Source organism: Phyllopteryx taeniolatus, chromosome 6, assembly GCF_024500385.1.
Source record: "Phyllopteryx taeniolatus isolate TA_2022b chromosome 6, UOR_Ptae_1.2, whole genome shotgun sequence".
Lineage (NCBI taxonomy): Eukaryota > Metazoa > Chordata > Actinopteri > Syngnathiformes > Syngnathidae > Phyllopteryx > Phyllopteryx taeniolatus.
This window is the reverse complement of record NC_084507.1, coordinates 13983369-14006332: the sequence shown is the minus strand read 5'-3', so window position 1 is coordinate 14006332 and position 22964 is coordinate 13983369. Positions and strand designations below refer to the sequence as shown.

The 22964-nt window shown below is 43.4% G+C and overlaps 1 protein-coding gene across 1 annotated transcript in view; it reads right to left on the bottom strand.

Annotated features, from left to right (window-relative positions):
- Positions 1–1441: 1441 nt before the first annotated feature.
- Positions 1442–22964, bottom strand: part of LOC133479750 (forkhead box protein O3-like) — a 60009-nt gene continuing 38486 nt past the window's right edge. Inside the window, exon 2 of the mRNA XM_061777096.1 lies at positions 1442–5302. Within this exon, the coding sequence (XP_061633080.1) occupies positions 3656–5302 (1647 nt within the window). The 3' untranslated portion in view covers positions 1442–3655. The remainder of the gene's footprint in view (positions 5303–22964) is intronic.

The following is a 22964-nucleotide window of genomic DNA, read 5'->3' as shown; positions in this document are numbered from 1 at the left end:
AAATAAATTACATAGTGTTATATTTTTTTAAATCAATAACAAAAATACTTAAAATAACAATGTCCGCTTGAGCAAATGGGTGGCATATTTTGTGTGATTTTTTGTTAATATTGTAAAACAATTGAAATATGTTTTACAGCTTGACCATGCAGAAGATTTTGTTCTTTTTTTTTTGGTGGTGGTATTTTTATGTTCCAACAGTAACGACAAACAGAATGGAGTTCTTTCTTTTAAATGCATTTATTTAACAGTCACCAGATGATGAGATACATTCTCTTGAAAAAAAGAAATAGACAACAAAACTGATATTCTTTTGAGATTTTTTTTAAAAACTATTTTACAATATTCTTAATATATAGATTTTTTACAAAATAAATGTAAGTAAAATGGGAAGGAGGAGGAGGGGTGGTTGACATCTTAAAAAACAGGAGGGAGGAGAGGGTGTACAGGCGTTGACTCAAACAACTACCACATTTAGGATTCGACAAAGACCAATCTCTGCATAAATAAATATAGGAAAATTAGACATCACGTATAGCTCTCTTTTCGGATAGAAGCGTGTCGCTTGTGTGTGGGTTCTAATAACACAACGCGCCCATTTTGCTTTGAACAGTCTTCCCCAACCACCGGTCTGTGAGGCATTTATTACTGGGCCGCAGAGAAACAATGACCAGTTTATATAATTTCTTTTGTATTGCAATTCACTTGTCAATGTGTTTTATTTTGAAAATTGACCGGATCTTCTCCGCCGCACGAGACTCGAACGCGTCTGTTTCCGCTCCGAGTGGGCTGACTAACGGCGGCAGAGCTCAAAGAACAAAATCATTTCATAAACTAATTCCGTTCATTACGTTTACTGAAAAGATTTGTTCTTTTGAACGACACGTTCGCGAGCGAAACAACACTATATCAGGAGTCCTACTTCAAATACGGGTTTATCGCAACAGTTAACTCTCACGCACCAAGTCCCCTCTGATACAGATACAGTCGTAGGTTGCTGCTCGACACAGGCAGAACTACTTTTACGGAGTTAAGTCTACTCTCATTGAGGAGCTACGGAACTGCAGTTTGGTCTGACTGTTTACAATAACTCCGACCCCCACTCCTGCATAGCGCCCCCAGTGGACGCACCACGCCGAAGGAGGAAGCAGAAGTGAGGCAAGCGTGTGTGTATGTATGTGTGTGTGTGTGTGTGTGTGTGTATATATATATATATATATATATATATATATATATATGCACGCCACCACAGCCGGTCCGTGAGAAAAATGCCGACCCCCACTCCTGCATAGCGCCCCCAGTGAACGCACCACGCCGAAGGAGGAAGCAGAAGCGAGGCAAGCGTGTGTGTATGTATGTATGTGTGTGTGTGTGTATATATATATATATTTATATATGCAATATATATATATATATATATATATATATAGAAATTTATATATGCAATATATATATATATATGCACGCCACCACAGCCGGTCCGTGAGAAAAATGCCGACTCCTAACCGGTCCGCGGTGCAAAGAAGGTTGGGGAACACTGGCTTAGAAGACTCCACACCTTTTCCACCAGTCCGTTTGACTGGAACCAGTGCGACCTAGAAGCCCTGCAATTGGAGGTGTGTTTACCTCACTTAATGGTCTGATAGTCTCTGCCATGTTTGACCTTTGGCTCTAACAATAACCCCACCCCAAACCCACCTTTTGCTTTTGTCTACAAGCCCAAATGCAGCGAGGGTCTCCTTGGAGGAGCCAGAGAAGGAGAAATAAAAGGGTGTCCTTTCTATGACTCCCTCAAGGCCAATGATAAAGAAGCTTCAGACTGACAGCCTCCCTTTACCCGCCCCCCCCCCACCCCCCTACCTCACCCTCGGTCCACTTTATCCACTACACGCACTCCAACCCCCACTCACAAACACAGAAACAATTGAGCAAAGCACACACGTGGGCGGGCGACCGACCGACCGGAGGCTGAGAAGAAAGTCATACTTGCACTACTACCGACATCATTTCACCGACAAGAGTTTCCTCACTTCTAATACGTCAGCGCTGTGGGTTGGCAACGACACAACGACAACTACACAACAACAGAATAAACACACAGAAAAAAAAGGGGTTCAGGTTGGGAGGGTGTCATTTGTGGTGTGTGTGGATGGCTTTACGGGCTTCTCATCGACCCAAGCCCCTTGCACACTGGATTTTTCACATCTTGCTATTCTGCACGTAAGCTACCGACCGATGCGGGATGGCGGTGGGCTTCCGAACTAGTATCTGAGGCGTAGCAAACCAGAGTGTGAAGCACCATCACAGCTGCATCAAAAGGAATCGTCGCCGTCAAAGATGCTGGTGGTGACGTAGCCACGCTTCAAATGATCTGGATGTGTGAAGCCACAATGGCTGCGTGTTCCGTCTGAAAGGGTAGATAAATGCTGGCTCTATGGTTAAGTCTCCGACGTGCCAATTTGCCGGAAAGGCAATGTGAAATGGAGTGGAAAAAAATGTGAGAACTCAGCCCTCGAATCAAGTACTATTTTGGTTTTAGGGATGGATTTCTTTTCCGTCTCACGCAAAAGTGGACACTGACATTGGCATCGCAGCATCTTGGCTTTCTCGACAATCGCCTGTCCCACCCCTACTCTCACCCCCCCCCCCCCCCATGTGAGAGGACAATGTGTTAGCTTCTCAATAATGACGCATCGCTGCCGCATCACTTTGGAGATTAAAAGCAAGATGCTGAATTTCAATCAAGCCCCATTAATGGCTCGCTGTGAGTAATGGCCACTTTGTCTCCGCTGGCAGGCGGGGAGAGAGAGCCACTTCCAGACAGTAGGGCAAGAGAAAAAGAGCTAGAGAGTGAGTGCCTCCAGAGGCCCAGGTGAGACAAGGTGATACAAGTTTTTAATTCACCAAATTGCATGCAAGCGAGTAATGATAGAATCTATTTGGTGATGTAGTGACAACGCGCCTCGCCTGAATGGCAAGAGGACATTAACTAAACATCGCATCCAACAGAAGAGTCAAAGTGCCAAGGTCTGGATGTATGAGGCCGTAAATAACAGGAATGGTGCGCTAAGACATTGGTGAGAATTGATTGGATCTCATGAGGATGAATTTCATTATGAAGAAAACCGTTCCGGATCAAAAAATTGATTTGCATTTATTGAGTTTTTGCTAAGGTTTTTGTGTTAACGTGCTGCAATCATAATGCAGCAATGGATTTGTTTTGTTTTTTCATGTTGTTGCACTTTTTGGTCCCTACTTCTGACAATGACTGATTAAGGGGCCCATTTGAGTTTGATTTCTGACAGTTTATCAACTCATAAAACATGCCGGGATCTGCAAGAGCTGCTCTGTGAACACACTTGCGATAAAGTGCATGGAGAGTTCAGCTCTCATGGTAGACAAGAATCAATGATGCTGAGAGATTGTCATCACACTATAGCTGATATGGGGAAATACCAAATGAGACATGAGCTAGATCTTGGGAAGGGGGTGGGGTGGGGTTACCAAAAGAGAGGGGGGGGGGGGGGGGGGGTGACAGACAATAAAGAAAGACATGGTCCTATAGTCTCTGTGTCAAGTCAGGAATGTCACAGTTGAGCACAGTGCTTTATGGGTAAAATTGTTCTTTTGTGGGTGCCAGATGGATCGTCTCAGTTTACCCAGGGACCCAGCTCTGGTTGCTGTTGGTTTGCTGTGCACCGCCCAGTCCACTCATTCCCATCCCCATGCCCATAGTCACACCCATCCCCATTCCCATTCCGATGCCCACTCCCTGGGCAAGGGAGCAGTCAAAGTTGAAGTCCATCTCCTCTCCAGAGTCCATTATGTCATGGAGGAGGATAGACTCCACGTCGCAGTCCAAGCTGCCCTGAAACATGTCGATGTCCAGGTCAGCGGGTAGTCTCTCGTGCGGGTGGGGTTGGTGGTAGCCGTGGTGATAGCCGCCGGTGCCGTTGCTGCCGACCATACCCTGATCGTGGTGGAAGGGTCCGTTAGCCATGGCTTGGTGTTGTGGGTCGGGGTAATGATTGTGACGAGGGTGCGGATGCGGCGCTGTGGCCAAGTGGCAGGAGTCCTGAGGCATGCCGAGCATCCCCGCCGGGTTGGGGGGCAGCGTGGTGGATGCCGGGAGGTGGGCGTATGATGGGGGGCTATACAGGTAAGGAGCTTTGTGATTATAGGTCTGCAGTGGATTACCGTTGCCGCATGGGTTCAGGGGCAGCGCTCGGGGTGGGGTGTGGTTATGGCTGATGCTATTGTGGCTGAGGCTGTGAGATGAGTTGTGATTATGAGCGGGCGTATGGCTGTGAGTTCTGTTGTGGCTCTGGCCGTGGCCGTTGTGGTGACCAGCGTGGTGGCTGTGAGGGTTGGAGCCATTACACGACATCAAGGGATGCCCTTCTCTCTTCAGGCCCAGCATCATTTCCTTGGGGCAGTACGGCTGCCCAGCTGACCCTCCTGTTAAAAGACTCTGCAGTGCGTTGGTGCTGGAGTACGTCCGCATCGTCCCGGAGAACCTGGCTGGCTTGTTCTCTTGGATAGTTTGCATGGGCGAGTGGTGGCGCATCATGCCCATGCCTGTTGTACCATACCCGCCTGTACCATAGGAGACCTGGCTCTTCACACCAGAACTGTAGTGGTAGACTGAGGTTTGGTGCTTATGCCTGCCAACAGAGGGATGCTGTTGGTGTTGCTGCTGTGAATGATGATGATGATAGCCATCCTCCATCAGCTGTTCATCAAGACTGATGGCACCTGTCAGGTTTGCCAGCTGAGGCAATTGCTCAAGGGGAGGACAGCGGTTGCCTGCCCCCATGGATGGAGAGTGGGCAGTGGGCGATGGGTAGAGGTGGGGGGAGGTGGAACAGGACAGGCCTCCCTCATCAGGTTCCTCCGGTTCCCCCTCTGCAAGGATGGGTGACAGACGCCCGCTCAGGGTGGAGGCTGACGAGCTGGCCCTGGAGTGGAGATCTGTCCAGGTGTCAAACTCACTGTCCGTCCCAGAAGTCCCTCCAGAACTAGGTAGACCTTTGTGCGGTGGGCTTCCATGGTCAGGGGAGCCCTGTAGCCCCACGACAGTTGACCCTGCTCCAATTCCGGGACGTCCGACCCGCTTGCCTCGAATGCGACCTTTGCTCTTCAGATACTTGGTGTTGTTGTCCATGGAGACAGCTCGCCGTCTTGGGGCCTTTCCCATCTTCCCTCCGTCGGGGTTCAACATCCACCAGGAGCTCTTTCCAGTGCCCTCATTCTGAACACGGATGAAACGTGTGTGCAGGGACAGATTGTGACGGATGGAATTCTGTTGAGACATAGAAGAAAAAATGGGTGTTAGAGTACATATGAAAACACTCTAGATGGCATGTGAACATATACTGCTTCTCTGTGGTCAGCACTGAACTTTACATTGTGGGTCTTTGGCATTTCTGTATCAAATACAGGGGGTTCTCAGTTTAGGATGGAATTCTGTTCCTATGGCGGCTATGTGAGTCGATAGAAGTCGGATCATGCCATAGTCTTTCATTTAAAAAAAATAAACTTTTATATATATATATATATATATATATATATATATATATATATATATATATATATATATATATATATATGTTAATACAGTAATAAAGTCATAGTTACAGTTAAGATTTTTATCAGAAACCCTTAAAGACCATAAATAAAAAAAACAATCAAATGAAAAACAATAAGTACGGCAGTAACAGAGATGACAATGTATTCTTACGACACTGTAGTGCATTGTGCGCTGCTTGAAACGCTGTAAGTCGAGACTCTTAGTATAGTATGAGGAGCCCTAAATGTACCCCGGGTTCTTTCTGAGTACTTCCAATTTTAAAAATATACAATATGTTTGGATCTTTGGTGACTGCAAATTGTCTCTTGGTGTGAATGGTTGACTATCCCTCTGTGATTGGCAGATGATCAGTCAACGATGTGTCCCATCTGTCAGCCTCAGGCAGGTGCGATCAGCTTTAGCTTTAACCCTGGTGATCCCAAAATGGATGGATGTCCTTAAAGAAGTTGAAACATTGTGATATCACACAACTATCAGTGGCACGTCTACCTCTTCGGGTCACTTTCATATCTATTATTACTGTACTCAAAATTCTGTGCAATCAGTGTCAACCAAAGTCACTGTGTCGTAAAACAGTGAAAAACACAAACACCTTCAGAGGACAGCCTGAGTTGACGAGGCGCTTAGACCCTGTCAACCACCGCCAACCTGAAACGACCCGCGACTCCGTCTTTAGAGGCTCTCGGCACGCACGTCAGTCCTCCCACTTTCATTCCTATCAATCCAGCTGTCCTCCTCTACGTCTCCATTCAGACTGGGCCCTGATGTGAGCTGTTGCGGATGGGTGTACTGTATGTTTGAAGTCTGTGCCAGTCTGGCTCAGTGCCAGCCGTCGTTGCCCTCCCGAGTGCGCCTTCAATGGGAGGATGTATCAGGAGATTGAGCTGGGGGCAAGGAAGGCTAATGGATGTATCCCAATTTCCAATATCTATTGCCACTGCCAATCTCCTTCCTCGCCTCCCCTCCATCTTTTTTCTGTTTCCATCACAATCCCCAGTTTCTATTCAGTCACTGAGTGCTTCCTATTTTTTGTCATTTCTTATCCCTCACATTTCTGTGCCCACAACAATAATTTTCCAAGTCTGCTTTCAATCGCTCTGCCGTCAATTATGCAGTGTGTCACCAATTACTTTCCCATTATCCTGGCAGCGTGTACAGCCATCTACTCGGTAATTCTGAGGATCTAATTTTTGTATTGTCATTTACATTTCAAGGGTTGCTGGATGCTGAAGTTGCCGATACGCGACAGTCACTCGCCTCAGAATTTGGCTCTTTTTGTTGGCGCGTCAAGCGTTTTGGCGCTCGAAGTCGGAAAAGTATCAAATAAAAAGCATCCCCTGTGGTTTGGGAATATAGTGGTACAATGGGTTTACTACGATTGAGGGGTACGCACACTTCCACCATCTCCATTATGTCGCAGATTATTTGTATTCACGGCGAAGTGCGCACCAGGGAAACTAAATAAATCAAATTCTGGCAGAGAATACGCATAGAGGGAGAGAGGTGGGGAGGCGAACTGAATTCAGGTGATCTGTGAATGCCTCCTTGGGTTATCTCACTGTGACACCTCCGGCGGTGCATCGCCATGGCAACCGGGTAAACGTGCACCGGCAGAACTAGATCATATTGTGGCGAGAGAGAGAGAGAGAGAAAGAGAGAGAGAGAGAGAGAGAGAGAAAACGAACGAGAAATGGAAGGAGAGAGGGGGATGGGGGTGGTGGAGGATGCGAGAGGTTCTTTTGATGCCGCTGCTCCAACACTAAACAGCCTTTCATCTCGGCTGTGCTAAGGCCCACAGGGGACACCCGCTCCCCGCTACTGACGGCTTCTCGACGTGCCAACTTCCCCCCCGAACCGCCCCTCATTCTCCCCCGACAACCTATCACACCGCGCCAAATCATCGGCATCACATTGTGTCTTAAATGAAATTTACCATCAGCCCTTGATGGCAACGTTGTATGCCTGTTTTATGAAGATTTCGAAGAACAGACCTCACACACCTCCTCCATTGGCATTAGTCCCTTTACGCTGGCCATCCAAGTCTGTTTTTACCACGCAGGCCTATGGTTGTGTGTAAGGTGCCTATGTAAGATGGGCGGTATGAGTCCACCCGCAGATTTGCATGCTACCGACGTAGTAACACAGACGTAGTGTGAAGTTTAACACCCGAGACTCACTGTTCACGCCCCTTTGTGGTGAAAGCATTTGTCGACATCCCAGACAGTGACGCTTATGTCGCCACGCATCGCATTATGTGAATGCGTGAAACCGCAGTGACTGAATGAAAACACGCACTATGTTCCGCTTCATGATTTCTTTAAAGAATCACTGCAACCTTCCTGCAGTGTTCGGCAGCTGAAGCCATTCTCTGCGAGTTTCGACAATCACTTTTGTAGCAGTCGTACTCATACTCGTACGTCAATGGACTCACAAGACTTTTTCTCAATGTAAGAAATGTATGCTTAATTGAAAGTTAATTACCGTAATTTCTCGTGTATAGTCGTGCATTTTTCCCCCAAAAAAATTGTCAAGTCAATAGTGCGCATTATACATGGGTATGGGGTAAAATGGAAAAAAACGTTCATGTTTTAGAAATGTATGCCACCATCTAGTGGTTATGAAAAAGCTGTACACTTTCATTCCAAAATGCCAGCGCCACCTTGTGATTATAAAAAAAGGTGTAGCCTACACTATCATTCCATTATGACAGGGGTACGTATGACTACATACATGTACAGTGGTGCTAACTAAGTTTACATACACAGGCAGAATTTGTGACATTTTTTTTTTTTTTTTTGAAATATGACTCATGACTGGCCAACAACCATCATTAATTTATTTATGGTTATGTTTTGTTTAATGATAATGCCTTTCTGAAATGTTTGACCGTTTAATTTGAATCCAATTAAAATAAAATTAAACGTGTTTCGCCTGGTCCTTCATGTTTTCTTTAAAGAATTGTGCCCATCTTAGAAATCCTGCCTGGGTAATCAAACATATGAGCACAACTGTGTGTTTTCTAATTTACTAAATAAAAGTAGGGCTGTCAATTTCAAAATAAGAGCAAGTAAATTAAAAAAAGGATTACGTGTTCAAATAAAGTGCTTAACTTCAGAATAATTCTTTGAAAAAAATAAGAAAATACAGATAATACTTCATGTTTTAATCATATGGGTAGAAGCAAAATCATGCATTGTAACAATGCATTATACATAGGTAGAAGGGTTTTCCAGAATTTTTAGGTCAACTTTGGGGGTGCGTATTATACATGGGTGCACATTATACATGAGACATTATGGTATTTTTAATAGGACATTTTTGGCAATCATGAGCCTTTGTTGTGTGACATGGGTTACACTACAGTTAGCCATGGAAAAAAACAACTACAGGGGGTCCTCGGATTACAACAGTCCAGACCCAAGATGTCTCGTGGTTATGGACCGCACAAAATGAACTTGTTTGCGCCCCTTTCAGTGTGCACACCAACCACAGAAGTAAAGGCAAGGAATTCTTGATACCATTTTTCATTTGATTATAAAATATTTTTTGTAATTCTGATTTTACTACTGCAGTTACGTAGATTAGTGATAAAACTACGTGTTTTACGAGTCCAAGCCGTCTCAAACGCATCAAAAAATTGAGTTACGTAAATGTCGCAGGAATGGAACTCCATCGTAAACATCAAAATCTTTACTTGCTCCTACAACTTCAGTGCAAAAAGCAAGTCTAAAACATTGCAACTCCAGGAAAAGTCTGGTTTTTGGGGTTTCCAAATGAAATCTGTGAAATCCTATATTACTACATTCACACATACTGTATGCCTTCATTCAGAAATGAAAGACAAGTCCAGTTTCTGTGTTTAAATGACGTACTTCAGAGTCAAACAGTTTTTACATGGTTGTGATTAGAGTAAAGATGTTTAAAAGGGTTTCAAGCCGCTGCAACCATTCTGAGAGTAAATGGGGCCAACTCTGGCCGTGCTACACTTGCACTTCAGGCTAAAACTCTGTGTGACCCGTCTGATTCAAATCTCAATTTTATCCCCGTGTGAGGGAAGAGCAGCCACACTAAACTTGGAGGGATTTGCTGTCATCCCAAACCCTCTTTATCTGATGAATCCACCTGCTAGAGAGATTTGGGAGATTTCTGACGGTGGCCAGCCATGACCATCATCATCATCAGCATCACCAAGGCTCTCTGCGCCACATAGACTGCTTTGAACATCTGAGAGAGCGGGCAGGTTTGCTGGTGTTCCCACAGTGCAGGTGCGTGGTTCACTGATGCTTCCCCCAAGACTGAACCAGGGGGGGCAATTTGGCCAAACGATAGCCCTCACGCCCCCAAAACAGGCAGTCACTACTAATCCCTCTCTATCCCAGCGTAATCCCAGACAATCCTGGGCTAATCCCAAGTAGATTCAGGGGCACTCCCAGCTGGGCGTCTCACACAGAGCCACGCCAGGTCATCATGGATGCAGGGGGCAGCCCGGATACTCTGGGATCCAATGGCAACACTGCATATAACGTGATGATAACGCGCCTGTAGAATGGGATGATTCCAATACCAAGTATAGGGTGTTCCAATAACTTTGACATCATTTGAAATATGAAGATTTGAATAACTACGTGTCCTTTGCAAATAAAATTCTATAGGCATCCTGTTGAAAAATAAAAATCATTTTACAATTCCAGCAACATTATTCAAACATTTATTGATAACAGATTTCCCAAAGCGTCACTAATGTTCAATATTTGCACTACACAGTTTCATTTTTGCCTTCCTTTTTGAATTTTTTTCATGTCCAAATTTTCTCTCCAAGTGGTGTATATTTGCACACTCTTGTTTGACTATTTTCGAGCATATTCTAACAGATGCCTTTTCTTTGCTCTTGAATGTCATTCTTCATTTTGAAAATAAAAAGTAAAATATTAAACCAATATTAAACTGTCCCTGTAAAGTGAAAATAAATGTTCTACAGACCACACTAGAAGGATGTTGTTACCAACCCTGCAAATTTGAGTACATAAAATGAGGCTTCAAAATTGTGAAACATTAAGTCGTTCTATTTGCTCTTTAAACACTGTGGGCATGTTTGCTGAATGCACTGAAACCATGCACCGCTCAACCGTCAACTGTCAATCAAATATAATTTCTATGACCTGGAAATATGTATGCTACTTCGGCTAAACCTTTCATATACGGACACATCCTTACATGTTTGAGCTGCAAAAATATACTGTATCATCTCAAAGCCTTCTGGGGCTGGAATATATCCAACCAGGTAGTCCCAGAGCTTTTATAAACAGCTACAACGAGGCACTCTAAAGTGGCCCTGCCAGTGCGAAGCCCCTGTCCACCTTCAGGCCGTCATGAGAGACTTATGTTTTTCCCTCGCTTTTCTGCCTTCTGTCCGTGATGGCGCTCTTAAACCACATGAGCGGATTATTTGAAAGGGAAGAAGCATTTTCGGGGTGTAGGGATAGCGAGCAAGCTAGCTTCCCATCGCAATTGCGTGGGGAACTTGTGCTTCAAAGTATGGCATGCAGCGCCATTTCAGCGATGCCGAAAAATCTGGAAAACTGACATGGTAAGAAAATTAACGGTATATCTCCAGACATGAGGACTCCATAGTTCTCAGGCTTCGCACGTTTTCAGCAGTTATCTTCAAACATGTATAATGTATTTAGAAACAAATCTGAATTTATTTTACAGGGTCTTTAAGTTTAACAATACACATAGTATCTCTTTAACATTTTAGGTCACTTGAGAGAGAATTGGCTATGTTTTTAGACTATGTGAATGTTTTTTGGAACACATTGTGTTTAACAGTGTTAGTTGAGGCAGCGAACCTCTGTCCTTTAGTTGGGGCTAGCTAGCTTTGCCATATTTTCAGCCCCTTCAGATTGAATAGAATAAAATCAAAAACTTTATTATGTATTAAATATTCATAGAATGGAAATTTCTCCTCCAGCCCCCTGGCTCGCCGAGGCAGACAAATGAAGCCCGCAGAAACATACAATGACAGGGGAACACACACATCACACGCTCTGGTCCGGGAAGCTACTTCCTATTCAAATCATCCCCCCCCCCCCCCCCCTCCTTAATACAACGGGCCTTCAAGAAAGGCCGCTAAATAATTAATGAAGTGGCGGCGGCGTCTATACAGATGCACTTTCTGTTTCCATAATATTTTGTTGGGGAGGGGGGGGGCCAGATCAAGAGTTATAAGAAAATAGTTGTTTTGGTTTGCAGGCCAGCACACACAAAGCGAATTAGGTCAAAAGGAGATAATATGGTTATACAGTAAAAGAGGATAAGGTAATTGAGAAGGCCCAATCACAGCCAATTAAAGTGAACAAGATTCTCTTGGGTGATCAGAATCAACACTCATTAGGGTTTAAATGTCGAGATAGCTGATTTCGCTCTTTAGACAATAGAGAGCAAGCCACCTGCTTTGTACTCAAATTAAAAGCTTGATAGATAAAAATAATTAGGAAACTGACTGGACAACTATGGTGAAACAGGCATTTTTGTGCCCCACTAACTAATGTAATCAACCTGCAGCAGCACCACACCAATGCTGATGCACAATATGACTTGGTATCATAAAAATAACTGCACATCATCAAAGTGCGAAAAAGACAATCCCCATATGAGGTGGGATGTGTCATTTTTAAAAATGACTGGTGATGAATGCTATATTCAAGGAAACTGGGAAAATGGAAATTTAGAAATGAGTGCCTACAGTGTCGGTACTATAATGCCCTAGCATGTGGGAATTGGGAAAAGAGAGCCACGGTCTTTTCAGCCATTTAATGAACGCTGGGAGAGCAGTAAAACACAAGCACACTCTCACAGGAGCTGCTGTCAGCCACAGCTCACACCCAGACACTCTCACACAGACTTGCCAACGTCAAATGTCAACCCATCAAGCCCCGCCTCTTAAACTCATATGCATGTACACAAACATGACAATACGTACAGTATTTCTTTTACATTGTGTGCTTGTAGTTTGTGTGTGTGTGTGTGTGTATTCAAATATCCATTGAATGTATTTAAAAAGTGTGTTTTAATAAGTTTAAATGAGTGGAAGGGGTTAAACCATAACAAAAAGAAGTTTTTATATCACAGATTTTCACCGATGGTGGGTGGGTCTTGAACGTAACACCCGCAATAAAGAGGGGTTCACTGTACTTCAAAGATCACACTGTACTAGGGAACACTATAGAACTAAAAAAACTAAATAATAATATATAATTAAAGCAATGACAAAATATACAATGTATTAATTATTAGAAAATATGTGTTGTGATTACACCAGCTGTACTGTGTTTATGTTAGCTTTTCTGTCTTGATTGGTTATAGTAGCTTGACTGTTTTTGCATTGCAATTGGTGTGTCGCTAAATCACTATATTCTTGATGCATCCGTAAAATTTACTTTTAAAAGAAAAAGTGTAGGTTTGTTGTCAAGACTGTTGACAGTCTAATTATATATTCACAAACAAAGAAAATACTAGCTTAGTGCGGTCGTTGCCCAAGTTTTTCTGTTTATGTTTGACTGGAACACTTTGAGGTTGGACCTCGTGAGCGCCATGTGGCACAGTTGCGATTTCCCAGCAGTCTCGAATCTCGTACATGTGCTAAAGGCTATCACAATAAACACTTATCTGATCATTTTCGTGTTTATGCAAGCACCAGAAACAACTCTGAACGGAAATGTTAGGTCCAACGCTAGGGCTAGCCTGGCATGATCATGTGCAGACTGATCTAACAATATTACAGATTTGTTTTCAAGATTTTGACAGTCTAATTATATATTCACAAACAAAGAAAATGCTAGCTTAGCGCTGTTGTTGGACTGGTACACTTTTAAAATAGGACCTACTAAGCTCCACGTGGCATATTTCTGATTTCCAAGCCGTCTCAAACGCATCAAAAAGCCATGCCAGTGGATGTATTTGGTAAAAGCCAAAAGAATAAACACAGTACAGTCAACTCCTAGCTATAATGTAAACACCATCTTTAGCGCTAATGTAAAATTAAAGTGTCCAGTCTAAGAGTGTTATAGATGACTAAAGTAAGTCTTGACAGTCTAATTATACAGTATTTTCACAAACTAAAGCACAGCCGGTACCCATGTTTTTTCTTACATTGAAGGTAGCTTTTTTTCCCCCAAATCCTCCAGCCAATGACTGTTCGACGCACAAATTCATCTATTCATCATAGTTTGTGGTATATTTATGGTTTAAACTATTTACACAGTGTTACGTTGAATTACAAATTTAAATTGTTCCATGATTGAGCTTGTAACTCAATTTTCTCACGTCTCAAATTGTGATGCAGGATATCGATGTGTTCGAAACAGTGGCAATGTATCGGTAGCTTGCTTGTAGATTGGTGGCGCAAGGGATCGTTCTGTCTGGTCCAATGATTTGGGCCAGCTGTGTTCTGAGGTGTGTGTGGGGGGGGGGGGGGGTTAGAGATGGGAAAATTGAGATACCGTAAGGGGCCCCATCCCAGGCGCACAAAGGGGTGCCCTCGAAATGCCGCCCACTGAACCTACGGCCAAAGAAGAACCCGAGAGGGGGTGAGAGGAACCGGGTCAAACGGTCTCATCGGGAGGTCCGGGAAAAAAGCACTCTGCCCCGATTGAAGCCGGCTCGAGGGAGAAGCAGCGTGGCGCGCCAGGCCCGCTAAGAAACACAGCAGCTGCTCTTGTAGTGGCACCGGGTAGAGCCGCTTGCCACACTCCACTGGTATTACCCCAGCGTTTTTCACGCAGAATGGAGCCATTATGTCTTGGTCAAAAGGAGTATCCCTGCATGGCGTGCATTCATTTGATGGGACTAAATCAAGAGGGACCAACACAAGCGCTAACTGTGTTTATTGTGATTTTTTTTTTCATGCGCACAAGGGGGCAGGGATCAGGGGAACGGCAGAGGGAAAAGTGGGGGTGCGGGGGGTGGGGTCTCAACACAGGCATAGTTTTGTTCTGCACAGGAATGAGTTTTGTCAGCTAAGCTTGTCTCCGGGCTATTGGTGGAAATTAGCGCCGGCTAAATATTCACTTTCCCTGATTGATGTCACGGCTGGCGTTGTTCCCCCCACTGCACCCCCCTCCCTTTGAAGGGAAATAAAGAATCTAGGGGATAAATAGGGACAGGGTCGAGGGAAAGGGGAGGGGGGGGGGGGATTGGTGTCTGTGGGAGTCTTGAATGAGGTCTAAAGGGCCTAATGGCTGCACAGATATGACACAAAGGAGCCGAGACAATATGTTGTACTGGCGACAAGTGAGACTATGAAGCAAGAACATGGGGAATGTTTGCGTGTGCGTGTGTGTGTGAGTGTGTGTGTGTGTGCGCATGTGTGTGTGAGAGAGAGAGAAAGCGAGAGAGAGCGAGAGATGTAGCTATTTGCCTGAGCAGCTTCGAGTGAGATGATTAAAATCCCTTTAGGATGCTTCTTTAAGAGAGACAGATGGGCAGGGTGGCCTGTTTTTGGAATGCAATCAAATTGAAGAGATTAAAAATAGGCGAGTCGTCTATTAGGAGGTGAGAAACAGTTACTCCTCCGCTGCACGACACTGTCACCTCTGCAAGCGGCGTACAAGCCACGCAGGCTCAATAAACCTGCTATTACTGGCATCAGGGGCAGGATTGGACTCTTTGGATCAGTGTGAAGTCTGCCAAATGGCACCAGTAGTCATTTCTTGCACGACAAGAATCAGGGTAAAGGTGATGGACTGGCCAATGATGTCTCCAGACCTAAACCCTATTTAGCATCTGTGGAACGAAATGTGTAGGAGCACAAGGTCTCTAACAAGCACCAGCCCCACCAGTGGTGTCATCATCGAGGAGTGGAAGTGGATTCCAGTGGCAACCAGTGAAGTTCTGGTGAACAGTGCTGGAAAGTAATGCTGACCACACAAAATATTGACACGTTGGGCTTAATTTGGACATTTTTGCCTTGGGGTGGACGCACTTTTGTTGCCAGTGGTATAGAAATGAATGGCTATGTTGCATTCATTTTGTCAAACATCATTTGCACAGACTGATTTCTCTGTGAAAGGGGTGAAAATCTGGAATTCTCTACCTGAACATGTGAACAATATCACAAACGTCAACACTTTTGTGAAAGCGCGCAAATCCTGGTTATTTCAGCAAAAGAGCTGCTCTCAAGTTAGATTTTCTGTAACACTGTCACTGCCTAATGTGCCTTTATTGTTTGCATTGTATCCATTTTGTCATTTTTAACTGATTTAGGTGTTTGTTCCGATAAAAACCTTTGCAGGGTTGGGTGTTGCAAATTAGCATTTGCTATAAACAACAGGATGCTTGCGTGGGATGCCTGTTTCCAGTTGTCTATGCTACTATGTTACCTAATAAACCTAATTGATGAGGTTTTTCTTTATTTGTATATTTGCAAAAACATGAGGTTTGTACAACATTTTTTGAGATACTGTATTGGTGCAAAAACCATATACTGCATGTTCAGTGACTGCTTTATTTTTTTCAGGAGCAGGAAAATCTATTCATTTGCTATAGCTCTTGCCTTCATTTGGGTTGCACTGAGCTGGAACCAATCCCAGCCGACTTTGGACGTAAGGCAGGTACACCCCGGACTGGTCGCTGGTCAATCAGAAGCGCATATTATAAATAAATATAACATAACATAAACATTCACACTCACACTTACACACAGTTTTCAATGAACATGCGTGCTTTGGAATGTGAGAAGTAGCCAGACCCACACAAACACGGGGAGAACACGCAAACGCCACAAAACCGTGAGACAGACGGGTTAACCAGTAATAAATCATGCCACAAACGAAGGATTAAGCACCACAAATGTATCCTACAAATCTGATCCAATGTCCAGAAACCATGTACAGTACCGTAAGTACATTAAGATGTCAAATTGTCATTATTTAAAGGTGAAGTTCAGTTAGAAACTCCTCATTCCTGTTCAAAATGATGAAACGTCAAAAGCACGCTGAAATGTTTTTGAGTTTTTGATTGACGGGTGGTCTAATAAATTTGTTAAACACTGTCAGTCCAACTACAGTATTATTTTTCCAGGAGCAAGAACATATGTAAAGATTTTTTTTTTTTAAATGCCACAAACAACCATTTGAAATGCAACCTATCCCTATACAGTTATGTTTCACATTTATTATTTTTTGTATGTTTCAAAATGACTTACAAAAGTGTCCTCCTGTCACTTTTTTCCCCAGGTGTAAAAAAACCTCCCAAAAAAAAAAAAAAACACCTTTTCATCAAAACCACAGCACACATGACTGTTATTAGACAGCTTAAGCAGCAGATATGTAAATCTATCTTTTCACAGCCATTGATTTTAATGCTTTTTAAGCGGCTTTGCCCTGAGTGTCCGCATCTGAATGAGGGCATGTGTGTGTAACTGTAATAACGCCATCCAATAACCAACGGATTCAAGCTCCTCTCAGCTTGTAAAATGACGTGTTAGCACTATTCTCACAATGTCATTAAATATTGCATTGACACCAGGGGACCAATACATTTTTTTAACAATGAATTCAATAAGCTGCAAAATTTACCAATTTTGGCAAGCCACTGGAAAGAGAAAAAAATTGCCTCCGACACCAGTTTCACTGGTCACCATGAAACTGGGCGTACATGTCTATCGGGACAGGACGCATGAAAAAGTCTCAATGACCCATGTATGAAATCGAACAGGAAGTTGGCCATTTTGGTTTGAAGCAGCCGAGGGCTCATACTTTTGAACTCCTGCTAGGGAATTCACCAAAAATTGTGCAGCTTTTTTTGCCCACAACCTCTATTGTGACGTCAAGGTTTGGTGATCATTGAGGATTATCATAAAGTTACAAAAGAAAATTGCTCTGACACAAGTTTCACCGATCAACACAAAATTGGGTGAACGTGTCTATCATGCACGAAAAAGTCTCAAGGACCCATGCCTGAAATTAAACAGGAAGTCTGCCATTTTGGGTTGAAGTAGCTATTTTGGGACAATTTCAGGGGTCACACTTTCTCATGCTTGAGGAGCTAAAAGAAATTTTGCCCAAATGAGCCCCGGATAGCCGAGACACACGGGCAACAATGGATTGCCAAGCTTTTTTTTTTTTTTTTTGCCTATGCCACTTAATGTGGGCGGAGCATGGCCTCAACAGTTTGATGATCATTTTGAGAATTCGGAATGAAAACGCATGGCTGCTTGTAGTTATTCAAATTTTTTTCATGGCTCATTTAGTTACATAATTTTAAACTGCATGTAGCAAAAATATCCATATATTGTCAGTCATTTGCTCAAAAGATTAATTAGCGAAGGTCGTCAGTATTTGTTTCATTAAAGCAAAGTGACTGTGACTGACTCATGTCTCGTCAAGTCTAAAAAAATACAATAAAATAAAAAAGTGAATGCGGGCGGTGTGGTCTAAACAAACGCCATTGTAAACCGAACCCCCCCAGTATAGGGCAAATTTTACTGAGCTCCGTGTGTCACAATAATGTGTCAAAATTTCTGTGTTTATGGTTATCATCACGGGTGCATTTCTGTGTTGACTCGACAATAACAAAGTTCATTTTTTTGCTGGCTGTGTCAAAATCTCGCGAGATTTGTTGACATTTCGCGTAATGATTGGTTGGAACTCCAAATTGTACCACTTTGAGGAGATCCACTGTAGTCGAGCTAGATGACGTAGTTTTAGTTTCCAAACAGCACATAATAAACCCGTTTGCGCATCAGCGTAAGATTGCATTGCGTCTTTATTAGTTACAGCCATACTTACTGTTACTCATCTGATCGTTTAATATTTATGTTTGATTGTTTAATATTTATGTGTTTCTCATACAAATATTCCCCGTGATTCTGACTTTATTACTGGCTTAGCATAGGTTAGTAACAGACGATCCAACTTACATACAAATATGTAATCGTCATGAAGTGATAACCCTCTGAAAAGGCAGGAAAAGACAGATTAAAGTGAAATAAAGTGGACATTTTCATCAGACGGCGACAAATAAACGCTCTACACCATGGCTACTGCACTTTTCAAGGAACAGCTCTCTTATCTCAACGCCGAATGTGAGCAGGTACAAAAAAAAAATATTCCAACGTGGCTTCCCTGGGCTCCCATTGTACTCAAATTGACTGAGTTTGTACAGTTGAGTGATTCAAAAGGTGCTCCATATCCGACCCCATTATTCCGCAACACCGCGGGAGTGCCATTTATGAAAAGGCTCAGAATGGAAAGCCAAACGCTTGTGCGCCGGATCAGGAAGTCGCCGTGGAGAGGGGCCTGTAATGGAGATGGTGGGGGATTCCTGCCTGACTGTGCACTAATTGCAGCCAACGGTTGGCGAGCCGTCAGCGAAGCCCGCCCCCGGTGCCAAAGGGAAGCGTTGGCATCGGGGCGGCGGCAACGACGGTGGAGGGGCGAAGGGCTGCCACAGCTTTGGAGGGTAAAAATAGACGCGGACAGATTAGCGGAGCATCTGAGACCCGGACAGGGGATCGGAAAATCCACTCGGCTAATGCCAGGGACAGCTGAGTGTTGCCGGTGGGCGTAAAGGGGACACAATCTGGGCCTCGCATCTGACGCCTACGCATGTTAGAACAGAAAAAAAGTGTGGTGGTGGACACAGAGAGCTTCTCTTTTTTTTTTTTTTTTTTAACGCTGATACCTGCAAGAGAGGCCGAGCTCACACCCGCCCACAAAGGATTCACACAACAGGTGTTTGGGCTCGGCCACCTGTGGGGCCTGCAGCCTGCTCGCACTTCACACACTTCGTGCCAAGGGAGCAAGCTAACATTTTCCACTGGGTTTGCCATGCCTTTGTTCACTGAAAGCAACGGAGCTGGAGAGGAGATGCTTTATGAGTCTTTTTTTTTTTTTTTTTTTTTTTAACAAGACGGGCAGGATCTGAACCTGTGAGCCTTTGCGGGTCCACGTGCGCACCTGTGTGTCTAAAGGCGTCATTATTTATACATCAGAGCACTTTAATAGCCAACAGATGCCATGCGGATTTGATTATGGGGCCTCTGCTATGTGTAGAGAAAATCAAACTAATGCAATTTTTTACTTTTTGTTTTGTTTTTAGTCACCATGTACTTTCGTTTAGAACGACAAAAATCAAATGCCCCACATTCTAAAGGTCAGCGAACACCTGTCAAAATGCCAAGTCATTGAATGGGCACTTAAGAAGCTAACAGAATTCACGTTGTACGAAAGTACAATTTCCAGTTTCTACAAGTCGTGCAATGAAATCTTTAGAGTGGTAGTTTGACTTGGAGCCACCGCACACCGAATGACACGACTTAACGCGACTAAACCGAAATATCGCAAACTAATTATAGTCGGCAACTCTCCACCGCACATCGCTCGACGCGCTACAACAGAAAAACTGAAAGCCTTGTCCTTCATGGGGAAACAAGTTGAGACAGCACATAGACTGCACTGTATTTTTCATTGAACCACAAACAACATGGAGGGATTGTCAAGGAAGAAGCTGATTTCCCTGGCAGCTGTAGCGATTTTATAATATTACAAAAACATTAAACGGGCAAGAAATAAAGGCAAGAGTGTTGATATTTGAGAGGCTCTAGGCAATGATCGTCCATTCATTTACTGCACATGTGCATTTCAGCGACAGAGACTCTCCACGCTTCGCTTTTTAATCACAGATACAAATTATTAAATTATTTTTATTATTGTTGGGGAAATTATTTTGGAAATGTAGTAACAATTGCAAGTTACCCTGTTGAAAATGTAATAGTAGTGCAACTATTTTAATTACTTTCTAGTCATTTTAATACTAAGTAATCTAACTAATTACATTTGACTACATTTTACTTCTCTTAATTTTGAATTCAAGTATCAACAGGACCCTTGGATGTTTCCTCTCAAAAAAAAGTGGAATAAAATTATCATTCTGCAATTAATCACATTTGTTTTTTTTCCATAAATGATCAACTGATGACAAAACGAGGAAATGTAAATGTATAATAACAAAATCTGTTTGTTGCATTATATGTGCATTTGGAAATACCATACCATACCATCTTGACCTAATGGTAAATGTGTACAATTTTGAAAAATATCATTTCAAATGACAACCCAGATAAGTGAATGTTCCATAAAAAGTTCAAAATTATAAAGACGAAACTGTTCAAATGTCAATGTTCTTTTATGTCTTCAAAAGTGTAATTATGAATCTAAATCTCAGACAAACTAATAGATTGCATCACAAGGTGGCACTTAAAGGTCATATTTGGGACAACATGTCATGTTGGAGAGTACAGCAGAATTCCACATGACCAGAGAGAGCCAATCACAAATGTCGGCTTTAGAAGGAGAAAGTTACTTGTAATTAGTTACTCCCTAACACTGCAGGTACATGAAATTATTAATACAGTAATAAAATATTGTAAAACAAGATATATTTACTGTACTTACTGTATTTGTATGGCTTGGCGGCAGCTAACTTCATCTTGCTTCTACGCGGAAACATCATTATTGTTGTGAAAGATCACGTGATAAACATGGCATTTTTGATCGGCCGTTACGTCAACGACGTCGCGACGCCGTTCACCTGCGATTCAATTTTCGAATCGCAGCAAAATTAGTTGCCGACGGTCAGCCACTCAAAACTAGTGGCACAACCCCCGCACACAGTGTGCCAGTTCAGTCGCGTTCGGTCACGTCACTCGGTGTGCGCTGGGTCGTACAAGTGTCCCAACTTACGAGTTTTCCGAGTTACGAGCTGTGTCTCTGTCGATCTTTTGCTCGTGTCACAAGTGAGCTTTAGATACGTCGCGTACTAGTTTAGCGCAGTCACAGGGAATGTTTTTTATTTACATTCAAGTGAACCACTTTACAGGTTATTGCATTACAGTACTTCATTCATTCATTCACCTTTTATAGCCAGCAGACGGTGCAGATTTGATTGTGTGGCTTCTGTCACGCGCAAAGAAACTCAAATCAACATTTTTCTTTGGCGTCTCTTTTACCCTCCCGTTAATCTCATTCATAATGAAGAGAATCTCATTTCCCACGTTCCAAAGGTCAGCGAACACCTCTGATCACACTTTAATGAACATCATTCTCAGCATTTAATTCAATTTCGGTCGCCGCCGCTGCCGAACAAACGGCGAACTAAAATTCCTTACATTGTCCGTTTAATCGCATTCCGCCGTGTCATAATAATGCAATATACCATGCGTGTACACACACACACAGACACACACGCGCACACACACACAGAGGGTGAAAATAAGTCAGTGAAGTGCTAGTTTGGGTGACATGTTAATAAAATAAGCTTCTTAATTGTGTGCTCTCAGTTAAAGTGGCATGAATAAAACACTGACACACAGACATGCACACACACGCCGGTGTGACACAAAGTCTGGCACACCGGGCACACTCATTACCGCAATGCCAAGCTACCAGTTGCTAAGGAGACCTGTGGGAGAAGGAGGGTTCCGTGTTGTTGCCATAGCAGCCAGCTTGCTCCCTGCCAGCTTGCTCCCTCGGGGTGGGGGAGAAAAAGCGCCAGAGGTGGGTGGGTGGGTGGTGGAGGACTGGGGGTGGGAGGGTGAAGTGGGTACAGAGGTAGGGGGCAGCGGTTTAATCGGGCTATGAGGTGCTGCGGAACTTCATTAGGCCCACCCCATGTGACTACACGCACACACACACAAACAAAAAGAGGGCGATGGAACAAAGCAGGTCTTGAATGCTGAGGATCGCCAGCTTGGAAGTTTGTTGGGAAACGGAGGTTGACTAAGGCCGCACGGAAACCCGCGAGTGTGTTTGTGTGTGTGTGTCTTCCGCACAGTGACCTTGACCTTCATCATCCACCCTCGAAAGGCAGAAGCAGTCATACGGCACACATTCCAAAGCACGCAATGCAGTCGTGTGGTTTGGACGCAACAACTCGCACATTTTTAAACATTGTTTGGTACAAGACCTTTTTTTTAAACACGAGCCTATTTGCATTCCCACATTGATTCTTTTCTGCAGTCTCTGAAATGTCAAAGGCAAAAATTCCATTATCATCTATTATTTTTGTATTATTTTAACTAAATGTTTTCTTTTTTTTTTTTATATATTTTGTCTGGACATTTTTATTTGTAATAATGAATCATTTAACTAATTGTACTTATTAATTTTCATTGCCAACGTTTAATTCAACAGATTGAGTGGACACTTCCAAGAAAGACGGCAACTGCTCGCTCAAATGCATTCTGTTGTTCATGTTACTCTTTGGCGGGTCGCTACATCTAATTATGCTGCCAATAAGCAACAAATGCTCAGATAGCAACCACCCAGTGGCATAAATAAGGGGTGTGAAAATGTACATGATACAAGAAACACAG